At 38.6% G+C, this 19585-nt stretch overlaps 1 protein-coding gene across 3 annotated transcripts in view; it reads right to left on the reverse strand.

Annotated features, from left to right (window-relative positions):
* Positions 1-19585, reverse strand: part of UNC79 (unc-79 homolog, NALCN channel complex subunit) — a 106024-nt gene that overhangs the window by 42504 nt on the left and 43935 nt on the right. Inside the window, exons 27-33 of one of the 3 annotated variants that reach the window (XM_053946411.1) lie at positions 18671-18736; positions 14568-14854; positions 10612-10794; positions 9725-9887; positions 6757-6906; positions 4212-5435; positions 2356-2463 (exon numbers count right to left, since the gene is read on the reverse strand). In XM_053946411.1, coding sequence (XP_053802386.1) covers positions 2356-2463; positions 4212-5435; positions 6757-6906; positions 9725-9887; positions 10612-10794; positions 14568-14854; positions 18671-18736 — 2181 coding nt within the window. The remainder of the gene's footprint in view (positions 1-2355; positions 2464-4211; positions 5436-6756; positions 6907-9724; positions 9888-10611; positions 10795-14567; positions 14855-18670; positions 18737-19585) is intronic. The other 2 variants (XM_053946412.1, XM_053946413.1) reach the window with 2 other exon arrangements.

A 19585-nucleotide genomic window follows, 5' to 3' on the forward strand; every position in this document is an offset into this window, starting at 1 on the left:
CTACCTGATTTCTTAATGACAGCAATGACTTCAAATAATGATAAGTTACAGGGCAAAAAAACCTCAAAATAACAAAAAAAAAATTAAAAAAAAAAAAAAAAACACCACCAAACAACAAAAAAACCCACCCAAAATCCAAACCACCAGAGAGCTGGAGAAAAAAAAGAAAAACCTGAGCCACAAAAAACGTCAGAGTTGCCAGCCTTTGAACAGTGTTGGATCCAGGATGATTGCTGTAGACCAGCACATGACTTTTCATGCCTGTGACTGACTAGTGGCAAAGGGAGCTGTGCTGGTTTCAGCTGGGGTTTAATTTAAAGAGTTAATTTTCGACACTGTGGCTGGCACAGAGCTGTGTTTTGGATTTGTGCTGAACACAGGGTTGATAATAAAGAGATGTTTTTGTTATTGCTGAGCAGGGTTTACACAGAGACAAGGCCTTTTCTGCTTTCCATGCTGCCACACTGGGGGTGCATGGAAGGCTGGGAGAAGACACAGCCAGGGACAAGTAACCCAAACTGACCAAAGGGATACTCCAGATCACATGGCATCATGTTCAGTATATAAAGTGGGTGAAAGAAGGAGGAAGGCAGGACACATTTGGAATGACAGATTTAATCTTCCCAAGTCGCCATCACTTGTGATGGGGGTCTGCTCTAGTGGAGATGGCTGAACACCTGCCTACCCATGGGAGACAGTGAATTAATTCCTTGTTTTGCTCTCTTTGCATGCACAGGTTTTGCTTTCCATATTAAACTCTCTCAACCCATGAGTTTTCCAGGTTTTACCCTTCCCATTCTCTCCCTTGTCCTGCCGGTGGGAGTGTGAGCGAGCGGCTGCCTGGGGCTTGGATGCTGGCTGGGGTTAGACCATGACAGGGGGGAAAATTTCCTCTACCAGGTTTTCTGCAAGATACCTAACAAGCACATTAGAAGATCAGTAACCTTCATACAGTGGCTGGCAACATTTTCCATTTGTTATCTACTGATCTGGTCAATCCTGTAGCATTCTCTACTCAAAGAGAGAGTTTCAAAGGCAAAATCTTCCCATTGCAGTCAATGATGCATGCTTTGTGCGGCCAGGTTATATTACCTATTTGTGTTACAGAAGTGCCTTGTGCTCACAGGCCTGATAAGGGCCTACTATGCAAAGCACTGAAAAGATACATAGTAGAAGATTAAAATCATTTCAGTCTAAATGTACAAGAGACACAATGGAAGAATTCATATCCTTTCTTGCAGTTGGAAACTGAGGCAAGTTTCCAGAAAGAGGAAAGAAATATTTACATAGGAATGCAGGCTCAACATCATATAGGTACTATTCCCAGTTTCCTGTGTTGGAATTTATAGGAGCCACTAGCACTGGGCTAAAAGCAAGAGAGATAGGTCTTAACTGGCATCTCTTCAGCTGCTTTAGTAAGTGGCATCTGTATCATTAGGTGGCCAACAAATGTACTCTATGAGATGCACATGGCCTAAGATGCTTGTGGGAAAATTGGGGAGGTACACAACTAGTGTGTCTAAAATATTCTTCCTTTAATAAGCCAGGCATTCCTTCCAATCTAATCAGCAGACAATGAATTTGAGATGAAAGTTTAATATTGCAGTAGCAGTCTGAAATTGAAGTTCAGCAAGACAGTTGAGCTGACCTAGCAGCTCATTGGTATCAAAGGAAGTAATTTCTCCTCCCTTTTTTACTAGTCACAGTTCTGCCCCACTGGCCTGCAGATGTGTCACCTAGATGGACACACCATTCTGAATTTCATTAAGCATTCTAAGGTACCTCCAACTTAACATCTTAACTTCATGTGCTTTGTTAAGCCATCTGTCATGACTACTTTAAACAACATAGTTCACTTTCAATTGAAATGGTTATGGGAATCCCAGACAGAGAGTTAGCACATTTCAGGAAGCAGCTGAGAAAGTGGCATTCAAGGCATTTTACAAAAATTGCAAGAGATTTTTTTTCCTAAGGTACAGCAAAAAATGTACCAAAAGCCATAGTAACAGTCCTGTGGACTCTCATGTTCTGCTTCTGTGCACTGACAGTTGACAATGCTTTCTCACAGGGGAAAATAAACATTCAGCTTTAGTGAATTACTGCTTTTAGCTACTACCTACTTTAATTCAAGAAAACCACATTTGTCAAACTTGCGTGTCCCAAGAGAAAATCTTTAGCTACTAACTGTTAAAATGCTGCTGACCATCAGAGATTTAACAGTTCTAATGATAGCCAAAACAGCTGTACTTCAAAGAATCAAGGGAACTCAGAGGAAGGAATTTGCCATCCATGATGTGCATCTGATGCACAATACAGTAACTTTGGTTTTAATCATCAAACCAGAGGTAAACTTACTTGATATGGAAGAGTGACTACTTGTCTCTGGAACACCTGCTTCAAGGGTTGGTGCAGATGATGACTCTCTTGGCATTTCCAGAGTTGAAAGTCCTTTGGCAGCAGGATCTGCATGTGAAAATTTTGCTTAAACTCTCAGCATTTTAAATCAACAAAGTTTTTAATCTTCATTCTCCCTAGATGTCCCTTTCGCATCATTTCAGTCATCCATTCACCATCTGGCATTCCCAGCAGTTTTAAAAGGATTCAAGTCTGTGTGTCTCTAAGAATTTTTATAGGGGCACAGGGATCTATTTCTTAAAATCGCTTTTTAAAGGAGACGGCTGCCTATGGTCTTTAGAGCTCACGACTAATAAATGCACCTAGAGTTTGATATTGATCCCACTCAAATGATTATTGGAACCACCAACATGGAAATAAGAGAGAGACCACTGATACAAAGCTAGTTTAAGTGACAGCTTAGCATCTTTTAAAAGCCTTAACTCCAATATCTCATCAGTTTTCATTCAAGAGGCTGTTGACCTAGCCTTTGTTCCTGAAGATTCTCAGTTTAAAATTCTGCATTAAAAAGGTTCCACGTGGTGTTTCAGAACTGGAACAGCCCATCCAAGCAGTTTCAAGGGTGACAGTGTTCATTACTGCATGAAAACTGTCCCTTTTTAGTGGGCAAAAAAAGCACTGAGTCTAATTGCACAATTCTTTCAAGGCCACGCTTCTCTGTATGAAAGGCTCAAAAGCACTCAGCTCTCTTTAATTTTTCTAAAGCTCCAGTAGTTCTTCAGCTTATTAGAACCATAAATGGGACAACAGGCCTGAAGCATAAAGGGCACAGTGTAACTATGATTACACGGAGAAATTTCACCTTGTAAAAGTGGAATATCCTAAGAAGAATTTATACTGTGATTCCCTCTGAAGCACTTAAGAAAAAAGTGAGGTCAGGAATGCATAAATATTCCCCCTCACTTCAACAGCAACAGAGAACTGAAGCCTGAAGGATTCTGTCCTTTTTCATTAATATGTTAAAAAACATGGTAAAATTCTAGTAACTGAAAAATCCTAGGAAGAAAAAAATAGCCAAGAAATTAAAAAGGCATCAGCATGCCATTTTTCAAACTGTTTGATAGATCCAACTGGAATCTGAGGAAAAGCTAAAACTCATTTTCTCTCCACCTGAAAAAAACTTGGTAACAAAACTTTGCATTGAAATCACCTGAAAAAAAAAAAAAACTTAGAGTACGCAGAGGATTGCCCATCCTTGAATTTTAAATCTTCAACAAACACAGACCAAGAAAACTTTGTGGATACCCAGCACAAAGAAGGCTACAAACAGGTTTTAGTGTATAAAAACAAAATATATGTGTGTGTCTATGTCTAAGTGCAAACTGTGATTAATTCCAAGTGCTCTTACTTTGGAAGTCCACAGCCTGCTCAGCCTTGCACTTTGTGATCCATTCTGCTTTCCACTGCCTTATGCTGACAAAAGAAATGAGGGCCAAAAATCACTACACTAAAAGAGAATCAGTGTAGCACAGACTAGATTAGGAGGATAAAAGGCACAGAAGTATGACCATTTTTCTGACTCCCAGCATAAAGAGGACAGGGAATTCATTCCCTAACTTGGATATCAGAATGAGTATTGTTGTCACAGAACTCTGCTTCCTTTTCAAATGGGTCGTTTACACATTAAATGATTAGCACATTCCTTGTGAGAAACAAACACCTGAAAGCACTCAGCTAGCACATCAGATGCTATAAGTACCCACATCTCACTGTAAATATACACATCTCCTTACACAGGTTCTGTTACTAAAACCTTCACACAAAAATAAGCCCTTTGCCTGGGTGAGTGAGCTCACCTGCCTCCTTCTGCTCTCCCAGCTTGTCAAGGATGTTAAAGGAAATGTCCAGGTATTCTCTCTGAATAGCACTCACAGCAATCTTCCTCTGCTTCCTCTGGCGAGGAACAATCTGAATCTTAAATTCTGACTCCTCAGTTTCCCCTTCTTGCTTCTGCTCTGTGTTTTGTTCGGTGTCAGACTCTGTATTGGTATCAAGTTTATCACTTTCTGTTTGCTTTTCAGAATCTTCGGGGACTTTAATAAGGACTGTCTTTACATTTGGGCTTGGAATTGTTCCACTAGGTTTAATTTCCTCCACACTGAGCTCAGAGTTATCATCAAGGGACATTTCTGGAAGGGCAGATGATTTCTGCAGCAGGTCTCTTTTCTGTTTCAGAGTTAGTGAGTTTCCAGAGGACATGTCCTGAAACTCTTCTGGCTTAACTAACTCTGAAGAGTCCTTCTGATCTTTGGGAAAAATGGAAATTGCCTCTTCTATTGCTGCTGAAGTGTTGTTGGTTGTATCTTTAGAACTAAAATCTTTGGAGCAATCTTCAATGCTGAACTGCACCAGCGGAGTTGTGCTGAGGCTGAGTGCAGACATGTTGATAGGAGTTGAAGGAGATGAAACAGCAGTTTTGCCAGAGACCTCATCATTCAGCGGGTTTGTTGTTTCTTCTTCTTCATCACTCTCCACTATTCTAAGGGGAGGAAGTGGTTCAAAGACTAAAGAGTCACTATCTGAAGTGGAGAGCACTGAATGTTTTTCAGGAACCGATGTTGAATCGGAGGACAAATCTATCAGATCTAAATCTTCCTTGGGATCAGCAGTTTTAACTGGGGAGTCCACTTTCACTTCATAGGTTTCCATGCAATTTAGCCTAACCTCTGGTATGACAGGTCTTTTGGTTTCCTGGAAACTCTCTGCATGAGGAAGACTTCCTTGTGTGTCTATATTTTCAGCTTTAGTAGAAGAATTCTGCCGAGAGCGTCCATAATCGCTGTGCCTGTGTGTGGCGTAAGCAGCAGGGACAGGAGGCTTTTCTAAGTCACAGCGGTCTATGCAGGACTTCCTGCGGTGTTCGTCTAACGAGAACAGCAGGGAGTCTGCGTTCCCTATATCAAGAGATTTTTGTTTTAGAGAGCGCAGTTTTTTTTTCTGAATGCTTTCTTCTCTCACACAGCGTAGAATACTGTCTTGTAAGGCCCCCGTCTCTCTATATTCAGCCAGCTCTATTTCACCTGATCAAAACAGAAAAAGCTAATACTACCTCAGTTGGAGACTTTTGGCAGATACCTTCATCTTTATATCACAATTCAACATGACTGACATTTTAAATGCAAACCCAGTATTAGTCAAAATTGCCTACATTTTGTTTTAACCTCAGAACAAAATTACATGGAATTTTACAACAAATAATAACAAAAACCTGCTGTTTGGATAGTAGAGTTTATCTAAATGCTGTCCAAAGTCTATGAATCCTGGACAGATGTACATGAAGATAGACTGTTTAACCCTGTGCATTGAAAGGAGGTGTCATAGGCATGTAATTTCCACAGATACTTAGGACAGTTGCATGTAGTTCACCTACTATTTACTGCAGCAGAACAAGTTTTAAATGGATGCTTCTGATTCAAGAAGCAAGGTAGTATTGGCAGTGAGGATATTGCAGCACAAGCCTGAGATCAGAGAATTTTTCCCTGGTGATCCTAGAACCCAGCAGGGTCCAGCAGCTATCACAGCACCCATGCTGGGGAGGAGGGCAGTGAGCACAGCTGCACTGCTGCCACTGCACTGGTACTTTGCTATGTGAACACACCCATTGAGAACATTTTCAAATATTATCACCATTGCTATTATTATGAATTACATATTTTTTCACATAAAATAGGATATTCCTAATCATTAATATCCATCTATTTCAAAATACTCCACATACAAATCACTGTGCAGAAAAAAACAGTGATAGAAGTTTTAGTGTTCGCTCTAGTCAGAATCACTTCCCCTCCCTCTGCAAACACCTAAAAGGGAATAAAAAACAGGCAGGTAGTGAAAATCTCTTCAACTTTTTTTCAGGCTATTGATTCCAGACACCTAAATTTGAAATCAAAATAGCTCCTACTTTTTGAAAACCCCACTTTTGCCAATGGAAAACAATGACATTTGCAGCAGGAAAACCAAATTTGCTTACCGTAGAGTCCCACCTTATCAACAAAATCAATTTCTGGGAAACTGATTGAAAAAATAATTTAAGTAAAAAGTCTTCAGCCCAATGGTTGAAGAAAATTCAAAAAAATCCTCTTATTTTTTTTTTTTAATTCATAAGAGCTTAATATTTCAAAAAAAACCCTGTTCATTTTAGGTATTTTTACTCTGGAGTGCCTACTTTGAGATTCCTGAAAGATAACTCATTCAGGAAAATAAGTGTTCTTCAGAGTCACACAGAGTAGTTATATTAATATTAGGCAGTGCAACAAACTCTACAAAGAAAGTTGGTAGCTTGAAATTAAGAGTAGGAAATTGTATTTCTGCATGAGTTTATACCAACAAAGCAATTCATACTTCTCTGAGCATTCATCTCAACTGGTTGATATTTCACCATTTTGCTGCCACCAATTCTTTTCAGTCTCGCAAAGAAAGTTTGAGACTCCTTATTGCAAGGTCCAGTTGGTGTATCATGAATATCAGATTCATCAAAAACACTGTCTTCCTCTGCTGGAGAAAGAAAAAACATTATTACTCTTAAGAAGGTGCAATTTCTTGAATGAAAAGCTGTCTATGTAACAAAACCTCAGCTAGTGTCAGCTAAATTGAAAAATGAAATTTGCTAGAAAATTTGTATCCCGGGTTTAATTTTGTCATTCTTATTACATCTTAAGTTAAGTTCTGAGAGAAATGAAAAATGGGTTATAGTGTAACAAAAGTATTACAAAGCTTTTACCATTCTAAGCTGATCTTCTCTACCAATAATAATACAGATTCTTTAGATGGAAGAAATACACTAGATTGGAACACTGACTTGAGTAAACAACTTCTGTAGTGCTCAGTGAGAAATGGTAAATTGAAAAAGATGGAAATTAGTGAAAGAACTACAAGGTAAGGAAAAAAACAGCAAAATAAGAAAGCGAAAAAGGAAGAAATAGATAATCTTGGGAAGCTGATAATGGTAGTAGTAATAGAATAAGATCTAAGAGTATGAATTATGAAATTACTGATTTAAGTAGTAATAGTAAAACATCATGCTCTGATTTGAGACCAGCCAGATGAAAATGCCAAAGAGAAAGAAAGATCCAAATTTATTTTTCCATCCAAAAAAATACTGTATCATATATGAAACAGCTATTAAAAACAAAACAAATTAAAAAAATAAAAAAATCTATCACGTGGAATCATTCTGTAATTCTACATCCAGTGATTCATCTCCAAGGAAATAAGAAACACTACTGGGACAATAAAAAAAATAACAGAGCACTCAAAAGAAAAACAAAGTTGGTCTTGTTTATTGTAGCAAGCAAATGTGGAGAGGAAACGCATTTGGTGTCTGGGAGCAAAGGGGCAAGTCAGTCAAAGAGCTAGAATGGACAAAATCTGAATACTTAAATGAAACAAAAATATCTTCAGTTCTGAAATTGCTGGGAAGCTGCTAGCACATGTGAAGATATGAAACTGCCACCTAAAGGCATCAGGGACAAGATATCTAATTGAAATGATGAATCCAGAAAAATCAATCAATAGTAAGAATTTCTACAGCAACTGGCTTTAATAAGTTAGAAGATTGCATTTAATGTCATGTCCTAGGTGTAACTTCTTCTTCCCCTTACTAACAAATGCTTTTTTGTCACAAGATTTAGCATCAGTTTCACAGCAGTCTGTACATTGATCCCACAATGAAGTTTGGCAGAAAAATTAGGAAAAAAAATCAATATTGCAGAAATTCATCTTCAGCATATGAATTCTTGCTGCCTGACAACAAAATCCTCACCTGTTCACTATCTAAACACAACCTCTGATGATGACAGCAACACACACACACACTACCTGACCAGTGATTAAACAAGTCTCTTTAGAAAAGGTGGAAAAGGCTTCAACTTTCCAAGTCCCCGGGGAATTGTATTCACTGCTTTTTGCAGATGAAAGAAAACTTTTCTATATCCTCCTCTTTCTGCAGCCCTTCCACAAAGGAGGAGAACAAGCCCTGTTGCTAAGTCAGTACTTACAGAGTAAAATTTGCCCATTTATGGTCCTTTACCTCTGTGCAACCCAAAGCCCTTCACAACAGCTTTGGAAAGCAAGTAAATATTATTCTCCTCACTGTAAACACAAGGAAACAATGCTGAAGTGAGACACAAGGCCACCCAGGGAACCACTACTGGACAAGCTGGGTACTTGGGCTGCTCAACTTGTCTTTAAAAGGTCTCAGAATCAATCCAGAAAGTTAATGCACTCTATAAATGCATTAGTAAGTCATTATGAATTAAGTCATTAACTTGTCTCACAACAAAGACAAATTCATAGTAAGGCCACAGTTGTCTCTTAGCCCTCCACTAAAAATACAAAAGGTCCAACTGAGTGAGGTTATGCAATATGTAGTTTAAATCCACATTAAGATTGCTTTAATTCGCTAGAGCAGAGTAATAGGGTGTTCAGGTAAACAAAATGTTGTGCTCTTGTTTTGCTGTACATCTTTTCATAAGCAACAAGCAGCAAGATAGGAAAAGGTACTGACGTGAAAACAACAGAGTTCCTTGGATTTTTCTTCAGAAGTTTTCTGCATACTACGAAGACTATTTGAGAAGGAAGATGTAAACAGCAAATAAGCAGCTAAAAGGAAAATTAACTAAAAGAAGGCTACAGAATGTCAAAAGAACATGTTAATCATTAACACTTATTATGTACCTAACTTCACAAACCTAAGGAATTACACTCAGTGATACCATGGCATTTGAAGCCCCAAGCTTACACCAGTTCAACTCATCACAGTACCTCTGCTACACCTAGCAAGCACATACAGAGCTCACAATCAGACACAAAGTATTGAACCATTCTTTTGCCTTTAGACATCCACCTACACATTTGCATTAACATTGTCAACTTCAGCTCCTTTAAAGAGAAAAGCAAACTACAGACTGAATTCACAGTCTTCTCTTTTCAGTATCAATATTTGCTACTATTTCATGTTATTACAAAGTTAAATCAGAATGTGGTGTCACGCTGGTTGCTCACCTTGTGTGATGTAGGATCAGCTAGCACTGCCATAGGAAAGGCCAAGAACTATCCAGGCATGGTGACTGAACCATTATGTCTCAGATACACTCCCCTGAGAGATGTGAGACCACTGTGCTATGCTCAGCCTACAGAGCAGCTGAGAACCTCTTTCACTATACATGGCAATCCTGGCCAGGTAAGTCCCACTTCAGACTCAATCACAAGTATGTTCTAAAGGTCAGACCATATTTACCATTCGACAACATCTGCAAGACTTAGTGAATTAAATTAATGACTCTCATACAAATCAGAGTGTTAAAAGTACCTTTCTCCTTTTCACTGTATCGGCTTATGTTACTGTTGTCACTATACAAAGGACCAGCAGTTGCATGGGGCTTGCAGCTGTGATACTGAGCGTTGAGGGTATTGACTGTGATGTGGATTAGGTGAAGTACAATCTTGCTGATTTCACAGTCTCTGTAGGGGTACTGTTCAGCAAAAGAGAAAAACTTCAGCTTAAAAACTCACTTTTCTCCTTGAATAAACATTCAGGAAGTAAAACAGAAAAATTACAATAATATTATCAGCTGGATGCCCCTTGCCTTCCCTTGATTATACATTTCCAAATATATCATGAGAAGCAGGACTCTTGTCAGCTTTATACACAGAATTATTTTAATAAAATATTAAAAGTCCATATTAGTAATGTTTAGTGTCTGCACTTCCTTGTATGCCCTATAGAAATTGGTTAGGCATATCAAAAGTATTCCCAGCTCCATTTCAGTGCATAAATGCATTACATTTTAACAGCATTTCCTAAAAAGCATCACTCAGCTGAAGAATACAAACTGCTAAACTGACACACTCCTCCATTTAAAGTCACTACTATTTTGTTAAAACTAATTCTAAGTTACTCAAAATACTTCTCAGTGGAATTTCATACATCATTTTCCTATTTTAATATCCATATTTTCCTTTCTCAGGTAAACACTTGAAAGACAATAAAGACTGAAGAAGCACAGAGGAATTCAGTAGCACAAACTAAATCCTAACTATTTCAGACACTGACATTAAATGCAGTGAGTAAGTATATCAAAGAAAAATGTCCTTCACAGTTCCATTCACTTGCCATACATTTAGGCATTCCCTGTAACAAATTTCAAGTTGAAGGGTAAATTTTTCTGTGGACAGTGTCTTGTTAAGACCACTCACCTTATACAGAATAACAAGCAAAGCCTTTAACCACATCTGCCGAATGTGAGGCTTGAGGGACCAGAGGGAGCAGCGAGGAGGCTGCTGAAAGTAATGCCTTAGCTGAGGACAAGTGCAATATTTCAACACCTGCACCACCAGGGGAAGAAGGTGTTTTCCCAGGTTGATGTTATAGTCCATCACCTGTGAAGAACATAGGAGTTACTCACCAAAAGCAAATCCACTGATGTTAAAAAACAAAATAATTAATACAGTTGAGGTATTAGGTAAGTGAAAGAAAATCAATGCTTTTAAGGAAATCTCATTACCATTTAGAAGCTTTCTGCCAGCTTGCCACCTTCGCATTTTAGCCAGATAGGCAGAATGAAACAAATAAAATGTGTTTTGAAAGCCTTTCACCCAGTACAGTTTAAATTTTAAGAGACACTGGCAAGTTCATAAAATATATTACGCTGAAATAGCTGTGTATTATAGCACAACTTGATCATGCTTCTATACATAAAACCATGTTATGTATATCCCATGTTTAACAGACAGGATGCACCTGTGAGATTTGGGGGTTGAGTAGTTTGGTTATTTGGGGGCTTTGTATTAACATTTTAATATTGTACTGGCAGTTTTCTTTTTTTCTTTTTTTCTCAATAGGCTTGCAACATTAGGCATTAGGGTTTTTTAAGCCCCAGGTTCTGGAATCAGGTAATGACACCAGGCTCCCACTCTCCACTGAAGGTAAGAGTGCCTACTATATTATGCAGGAAGTTTGTGCACACAAATGCTAAAGGATCCAAGAATAAAGCAAATGAAAATTATCTTGCTCTAAATAAAATGTTCATCAATCTTAAGTGGTGGTATTGCTGCAGACAGGCTGCTGTGATTATTGTTAGTCACATGCCTTGCCCCCATCATGACCTTTGAAGAGCATCATGCTATTTGGGGCCAGTGGTTTGAATCCTAGGAGTGATTCAAAAGCGCAGTGAAGCCATATATTCCCACTATCCTGGAACAATTGTGTTTCACTTGAAACTGCAATGCCATTCTTCATAATCTTCCTATCAGTCTTCCAACATGAGCTATTTTTAAACTCACACATGCTGAAATCAGCAGTTAAACTAGATCATAACAAGGCTCCACAAAGCCACAGACATCAGTGTCTGATGCTGCCCTACACTGGTTGACAGCCGGGAAGGTGCAGCGACAGGCCAAGGCAGCTCCAGCACAACTCCCAAGATCTAACATGCCCCTGCAGTTTCAGTGGACTTAATTTTATCAGCAGCTCTCTACTTCTTTTGTTTTGTTTTTATTAGAACAAGCAGATGAGACTAATTTACAAACCCTAAACTCATGGTCTCAAGTTCTCTCCTGAACAAGCCAACTGTAAACTTTTCCCTGTAAAATTCTCCAGTTTGATGTGCAGCTGTCTCAAATATTTGTGTTGCATGTGTAGAGCTGAATAGATGAATCCCGTGTCAATCCATGCAGGGTGAGCCAGTCGAAGATATAATTTATAATCACCAAATTTGGTCCTACCCCGTAATGCCGTGTTCCCTCAGGGAGCGATAGTTACACAGCACGGGTAGGAGAAGCGCATCCCTACAAAGCAGCCAGAGCGCTGCCTAACGGAGCACGTCCTGTAACGCAAACACGCCTGCCGCTGAGCAGAGCTGTGACCCAAGCTGCCGCAGGAAAATAAGGAAGGAAGGAACGAATGGATGAAGAAATGAAGGAATAAAAGAATGAAGGAATAAAAGAATGCAGGAATAAAAGAATGAAGGAGTAAAGGCCGCGGGAGAGGCGGAGCGGAGCCCGCACCGGGACAACGCGCTGCGCAACAGCGCCACCGCGCGGGCAAAGCCCGCCACTGCAGAGAAGCCCGGGCTCTCGGAGTCCGGAACACTCGGAGCTTTCGGTGAAAAATACTGAGACATTTGATTTTTGGTTTTTTTTCTTTTTTATCGAACTGTCCATTCTAACTAAGCTTGGAATCAAAATCAGCGATTCAGCAAGCCAACCTAATCCCAAGCTTTGTAGAGCTGACGGGGTAAACCAAGTATTTATGGCTTGGGAAAGAAGAGCAATTGAAATAGATCTCCTAAAAGCTCAGTACTAAGTTTTCACCCTATGAACACATCTTCGGATTACAAATGGCATTTCTCTTGCAGAAAAGGTGATTCCAAACACAAAGCATCCCTGCAGCTAAGAAAAGAATTCTCTCAAAATACAAATTAAAGTTGATGTCTGCTGCAGAGAGAAAAATGCTGGACTACTAAAGCTCTCAAACTCCTTTTGACATCAGAGGAACCAGGATTCAGTTATAAAGTTTTTAAACACAAATGGTGAATTTGGCTCACATAAGACATTTTAAAGGTGGAAGAGAAAGGCAGGGGCTGATATTTACAGCTGCAGTAAGGAGTACTTCTGGAAATCAGGCCAATTATAATCACTGAAATGTGGGCTTCCAAACTTGAAAAACACTTGAAAAACATAAATGTGGAAGATGCTGCCCTGTGATCTGAATTGCCACTTCCAGACTCTCAATACAAGAGCAACAGGTCTGAATCTCCTTTTACAGTCATTAATTTAAAACTTCACAAATGAAAGATAATTAACACAGCTACAGTGCTCTGGGACAACAGAACCCAATGCATTTGCAGCTGCCCAGTTTGCTTTAACACCATCTATTTTGCTTCCTGAAACATGGATACCAGCTGTGAAAGTTTATCCAACTATCAGCATCACATTTAACTTTGAAAAATCACTGATTCCAATACATGAACCAGAAAATCTTGGTAAGAATTGCAGGTCCAGAAGAGACAAGGATAGCTTTGAGCAATGTTTGAAAGTTACAGAGGACATCAGAAAACACAGCCCTCTTGGTCCCCAGAGGTAATCCTTTATGAGAGACTGTGATAAGGAAAAAGCACTGAAGTGATGATGATGCTCCACTGCAAATAGGAATACTCTGCAAGTGCCAAACATTTTTCAGCCCAGTATCACCCACTACTCTTATCAGTGGGGATTAATTGAGCCTTAGAAGAGCTTTGTGAGGTAGAAAATTATGGTACTCCATACAAGATGGATGGATGGCAAGGATGTGTTTGGTCATTTATCACAGAAATCTAGGCAAAAGTTCATAATGGCAATAGCACTCCCTAGGAAAGGGAGAACAGAAAGTCCTGGTGCACTGCAAGGAAGAAAAATGAGCCTCCTGCAATGTGAAGAATGTTGAAGAGTTTACAGACCATTCACACAGGGAAACAAAACAAGAACACATAAATCCCAGGTCTTCCTGAAGAAAAAAGGAGGAAATATTCATTAGGAAAGTAAGGTATTCAAAAGCTAGTGAAAGAAGGCAGAGGTTAGAAGCAGTCTTGTATTTTTCATACAGTGGTAGTGTTTGCATGTCTCCCTGCACACAAAACTATAATCCCTTTGCCAGTGATGCAAAAACTTTAGGCTACCGGTGGAAAGAAATTCTTTTACAGGCTGAAAAAGTGTTGAAGTTTTAGTAGGATTGTTGAGATATTGGGAAACAAGACAGATTACAGACTTTGGACCTGGTTAGCCTAAGAGATTTGATAACAGGATGCTTTGGCAAGAGCAAACAGAACTTTGAGGATTAAAAGAAGATTCAATCAGACTTGATTGAATCTTTTTAATGAAAAATTCATTAAACTCTGCAAGCAAGAGATGTTGTAATATGCATAAGTTTGTGTATGTGATTTTAACCTAACCATTGTAGTAAATGTTACTAGTCTTCCTAAAACAGTATATAAGCATTGGTAGTGCACAATAAATTCAGATTCTGATCACCTATCAGTCTCCCCCGTCTCTCTTCATCGCCGACATAGGATTACCTCATTCAGCCATTATTTTGCTACAAAGAAGGCTGTGCTACCATTATTTCCACAACAGGGAATAATAAATAGGAACAAAAACTAGTAAGTGCCTTCACCTACTTGCGCTATTCCAGCAATAAAGGCATTAAAGCAGGTTGAAACACGCATTTTTTGGGGTGCAATCATGAAGCATCCTTCCTGCTGATCGTAGCCAAGCAGGACGTACAGATGGCGCTTGACCGTGTTGAAAGCTTTAGCGCTGCTGATGTCCGACTCTGCGCTGCTCTCATCCTTTGCCATGAACTTCATCAGCACTGTGATGAGCTGGTGGACAGTCTGGTGGTCAATCCCAGCATCCTCCGGCAGCAGGTCTTTTATTGTATTATCATTCTCTGGGGAAGGTTGTCCTATGGGCACGAGACATTGCTATCAGACACTGGAGAACATTTTGCAACTCTGTAAATCCAAAAAACAGGGTACAGGACACACCAGAATTTTTTTTCCAGAGTTCATTGCTCCATTTCTGCCCAAAAACACACAGTGAAATTGCAGGAGACAGGCATGCACTTCTGAGGACATTGTTGCCTCAGGTCCAACAGCACAGAAATACCTACTGTGTACACTCAACTCCGTTTCTCAGCTTTCCCATACTGCGTGGAGCACCTTATTTCCCATCCCAGTGCATTTCTGCCAAATTGAACATTATTATTCTTCCACATCCATCAAATCCCACTGCCACCAAATTCTCATCTGGTATGGCTATCAGTCTTTTCTCAGTAAACGAGAACAGACATCAGTCTTTGCCAGTGGAAAATGTACAAAATGGCAAGGGTAGGAAATATGTAAAATTGTACCAAATAATGATTAAACAAAGAATGAAGACTTCCCCTATTAGCATGAATCTGTATTTCCCTTAAATAAATTGTAGTACTACAAATAACTTGTAAATAAATAGTGTTATTTTAATATTCTAATTTACCCATATTCTCAATGTGATATGCTATTCTGACAAAGGACTCCTTTGCTCAGACACCATCTGTCTTAGGTTCTTCACAAGAAAAACTGCTATGTCTAAAATTATTTTTAAAAATTACGAAGTATGTTGCTTTTTTAATCATGAGTGAACAGAGATTTATTGAGCTGTTTTACAAAGCATGGGAGATGGTTGTCATTTCTATACAGGTAAAAATTAAAACTATGCAGGGAGTAGGAATTTTCAGATCTACTTCTATTAAGAATAACTTTCCTTTATTGGTCTTATTTAGGTTAGAAGAAATCATGAACTTTATGTTACACAATATTTTTTGTTCTAGACAGTTTTCACTGGGATTTTTTTACTTAAAAACCCTCCTTCAAAATGGAAATTCTCTATCCAAGCTTTTGCTGGACCAAGATTTGCAGATACAAAAAAGAAAACAATGAATTCTGAAATAATTAGAATCAGAAATAAAGCAAAACCATTCTCAGAAGTACTTCAAAAATGTACACAAAAAGTAATCTTAGCTTCGTGGACATAAACTGAGAAATAATCTTTTATTCTTACATAATATTACACCCAGGTTAAAATTTTCCATGGAATTATATAATAAAGACACAATTTTCATAACGATGATATCTGACTGTATTATTCAGCCCCATTTATTTTCATCTCTAGAACATGTTGTGATATTTTCAATAAAATAAAGAAGGAGATAAGATGAAATTAATGAAAATATCATTGGGCTCTAAATAAATACTGGTTCTCCAAATAGAATTCAAAGAGTAATTAATCTGAAAAGATTAAACCATTTTATTTTCACTTGCTGAAAAATATAATTTAGAAGCTCAGTGATAAAATGTTCTATTTCAAAAGTGTTTCATAACTCTAGCTAACAGATACTTCCCAGGACTTCTCCTGACATTTTACTTTTCCAGAAATATTACTACACTTTCTGATGTATTAAAGATCTCATTTCTCATACTTTACCCTCAAGGAAAACTATACAGCAGGATAGAGTGAACAGAGCTTTGTTTGAACTCTGATTTGTATGTCACAGCTCTGCTAAGGGTCAAGACTATACAATGTCATTAATTCCATTTTTATTTCTGATGTAGGAACCTGCAAAAAACCAGCAATGGCAAACTACTTGTTTAAAACTACAAAAACTGTACAATCCAGTTTAATCAATGGATCTTCAGAGTCTGGAAAACTTCTGCTGCTGTCTGGAATGAGTCTTAGGTTATATCAAGCCTGAACTAAACATTCATTTCATCAACACACGATACAGGGTACATGTTATCACATGTGGCTGTTTAAATCCAAGCTTGGAATGCAAAACCAAGACAGCTCTGTCTTTACAGTGGCTAGGGTAACTTTTATCCCTTAAAATTCATGTGCATTTGTATGTACCTATACAAGGTATATACATACACAAACATATCCTCCCCAACCCTCATCAAAACCTTCTCACATCACCAAACACACAGCCAGGTAATATATACAGCCTCCACACCTGAATTCAATCTAGATTCATCTCTTTATTCATGTGTGCTTTATATCAGACCCCTTTACCTCCAAATTACTTTAAGGTATATCACAATGTAACATAAAACAGCAGATCAGAATTACATCATGCTTCATCATCCCAACTGTGATCCCTATCAATGAAACTCTCTCACTGACTCTTCAGGATACTGCAGAGGACAAAAGAACAAATACATGATCCTGGTGTTTAATCCATACAGAATGCACACTGAATTCAGCTTGCATTTGGACTGTGCAAGGATGCCTGTTTTAGATCTAGAAAGAACAGATGAGCATGAAAACTGGTTCAGGCAAGGGCTATGTATAAAATACATGTTTTTCTACAACAGATGTACATCCTCCATTTAGGAGTCAGTCAGTTCCTTAGCTGAAACACATATGCTCAATACTGCCAGTGCAGCATTAAAAACTGAAACAAACATCTTTTTTTTTTTTTTTTACAAACATACAAGCTTTTAGGAAGAAATAATAAATATTGAGCAGGAGAAAAGGGACAGTAATTAGTCTTCCAGTTTCCAAATAATCTGTCATATTCTGAATCATATTATCAGAATTTTCTTGAGATCAGCAGTTACTAGCTACATGAAACATTTTATATATACATTTTTTGTAGAAACTTTGTTTTAAGCTTAGGTGATGAACTACCTAAGATTGGAAAGCAAAGTATAGAAATACCAAAATACCAATCTAAGAAAACCACAATGTGTAACAATGCCTACTGTGAGACTGACAGTTCTTATGCAACGAATTCCTGTAAGCCCAGTACTTCGCAGGTGGTTGGTGCCATTAAATGAAGAACAATCATCCACTGATATACTTGTTTATTGCATCATGATGTCACTTGTTCCCTCTGTAAGCCTCTGACAACCCACACGTATGTTCTATAAGGAACTAGTTTATTTCCAGCTCTCACTGGGCTAGCACAGCAGGGCTATATCCTGATAATTCAGAAACTCCCCTATTTCATTTCACAGCTTAGTCAGTTCCCACAGTGACAAGGTATCTTCCTTTCAGCTGATCATCAAATAAGTTGATATATTTTGATTAGGAATTTGTGTGTGTTGGACGTATTCCAAGCCCTGAAGACAGAACATGAAAAGATCTGAATCTGACATCTTTTCACTTCCAAATTATCAGTCTACACAGCATTCAGAGCAATAACTATCGGTAGCCACAATTATTAAGAGATCACTTGGATCCTGCTGTGCTACCTATTCTACAGAAGCCTGACACAAGGGTGACATCCTCAGAAAATGTCAGTAAATACAAAATAAGGGACTTGAGATATCTATAAGCATGCAGAGGAGATAAGTGCAATTAATATACAGTACTGACCGGAAAAACATTCTGTCTGCTGTCTTTAAAGCCTGAAAGACTCAAACATCTGACTCGAAACAGGTGACCCATGGGGCCAGTCTAGCAAATATTTACTTGTGGGCAATCAAACACAGGAGGGTGAGGCACTGCTGGCATAGCTGACTGACTCCAAAGTCTTATTTACAACTGGAGGCAGCTTTCAGTACAGACTGAGAGCAAAGCTTCAATTTACACTTTTTGGAACCGTGCTGAGATGTGATTCAGTCTGCCGTTTAGACAACTTCCATCTTGTGTAAGTTTATCTCATGATTCAGCAAGAAAGTCAGAGTTAGAGCCTTCCTTTTCCTGTTCCATCAAAACACACCTCCTTTGTCACACCCACCTGGTGTTTGCTCTGGTGTTCCTCCAAGTGCTGGTGCAGACTGCTCATGTCTGGTCAAGCTCACAGCTTTAGAAAAAAAAACAGGAGCAGCTCTGTTTAATAAGGCAGCATTGATATCTTACACTTAGCATATATTCAGTGCTAGCACATTTATGTTCGTTTACTCATGCACTGTTGTCAGGCAGTGAGTGTAACTGCTTGGAACATGTCACTTGTGTACCCTACAGATTTTGTGCACCATGCTCTATAACTGTAATTTTCTCCATCATTTAATTTTGCAGGTACAAGAGTCAGCACACAGGAGTCTCTGTGCAGCATCAGTAATTGGTCATGAATGATTACCTAAGAATTCCAAAATATTCAGGGGGACTGTGTTGGAAAGAATATATATTGCAGTATTGGAAAGAAAATTACCTTTTAAGTTAATAGTTCACAGCACCCAGGTTCAAAAGTCTTATCAGGTCCCATTATATGGGTAAGAGCAATGCGAGAGGTCCAATTCGAATATAAAGACTAATCTGTGTTTGCAAAATTCTCTAAATGAGAACGGCCAAGCTTCATCTCTGCTTGGAAAGGTATCTGCATGGCACTCCATACAATCCTATGGCTTTCCAGCACCTAGGTCCTCCTGTAGAAGCCCGCAGGAAGGATGTGTTGCATGGACATTGTTTCCTTAACAACAGAATGCTGAATGTATTCAAAAACTCATTTGAGACATTAGCAGCTGTTTTTAAGACATCTAGCATATGCTGCATGCACTGATTAATAGTTATATTTAATAAATATATTAGTAATAGAGGATTTTTTCTGTAAAATCTGTTTCTATTTAAGACAAAACTACTGCATAGTAGCAGCAAATAAAAATTAAGATCCAGAAAAGACAAACTAGTCTTGGAGCATTTTATTCTGGCCTTT

The sequence above is a fragment of the Vidua chalybeata genome, chromosome 6, assembly GCF_026979565.1.
Source record: "Vidua chalybeata isolate OUT-0048 chromosome 6, bVidCha1 merged haplotype, whole genome shotgun sequence".
NCBI lineage: Eukaryota > Metazoa > Chordata > Aves > Passeriformes > Viduidae > Vidua > Vidua chalybeata.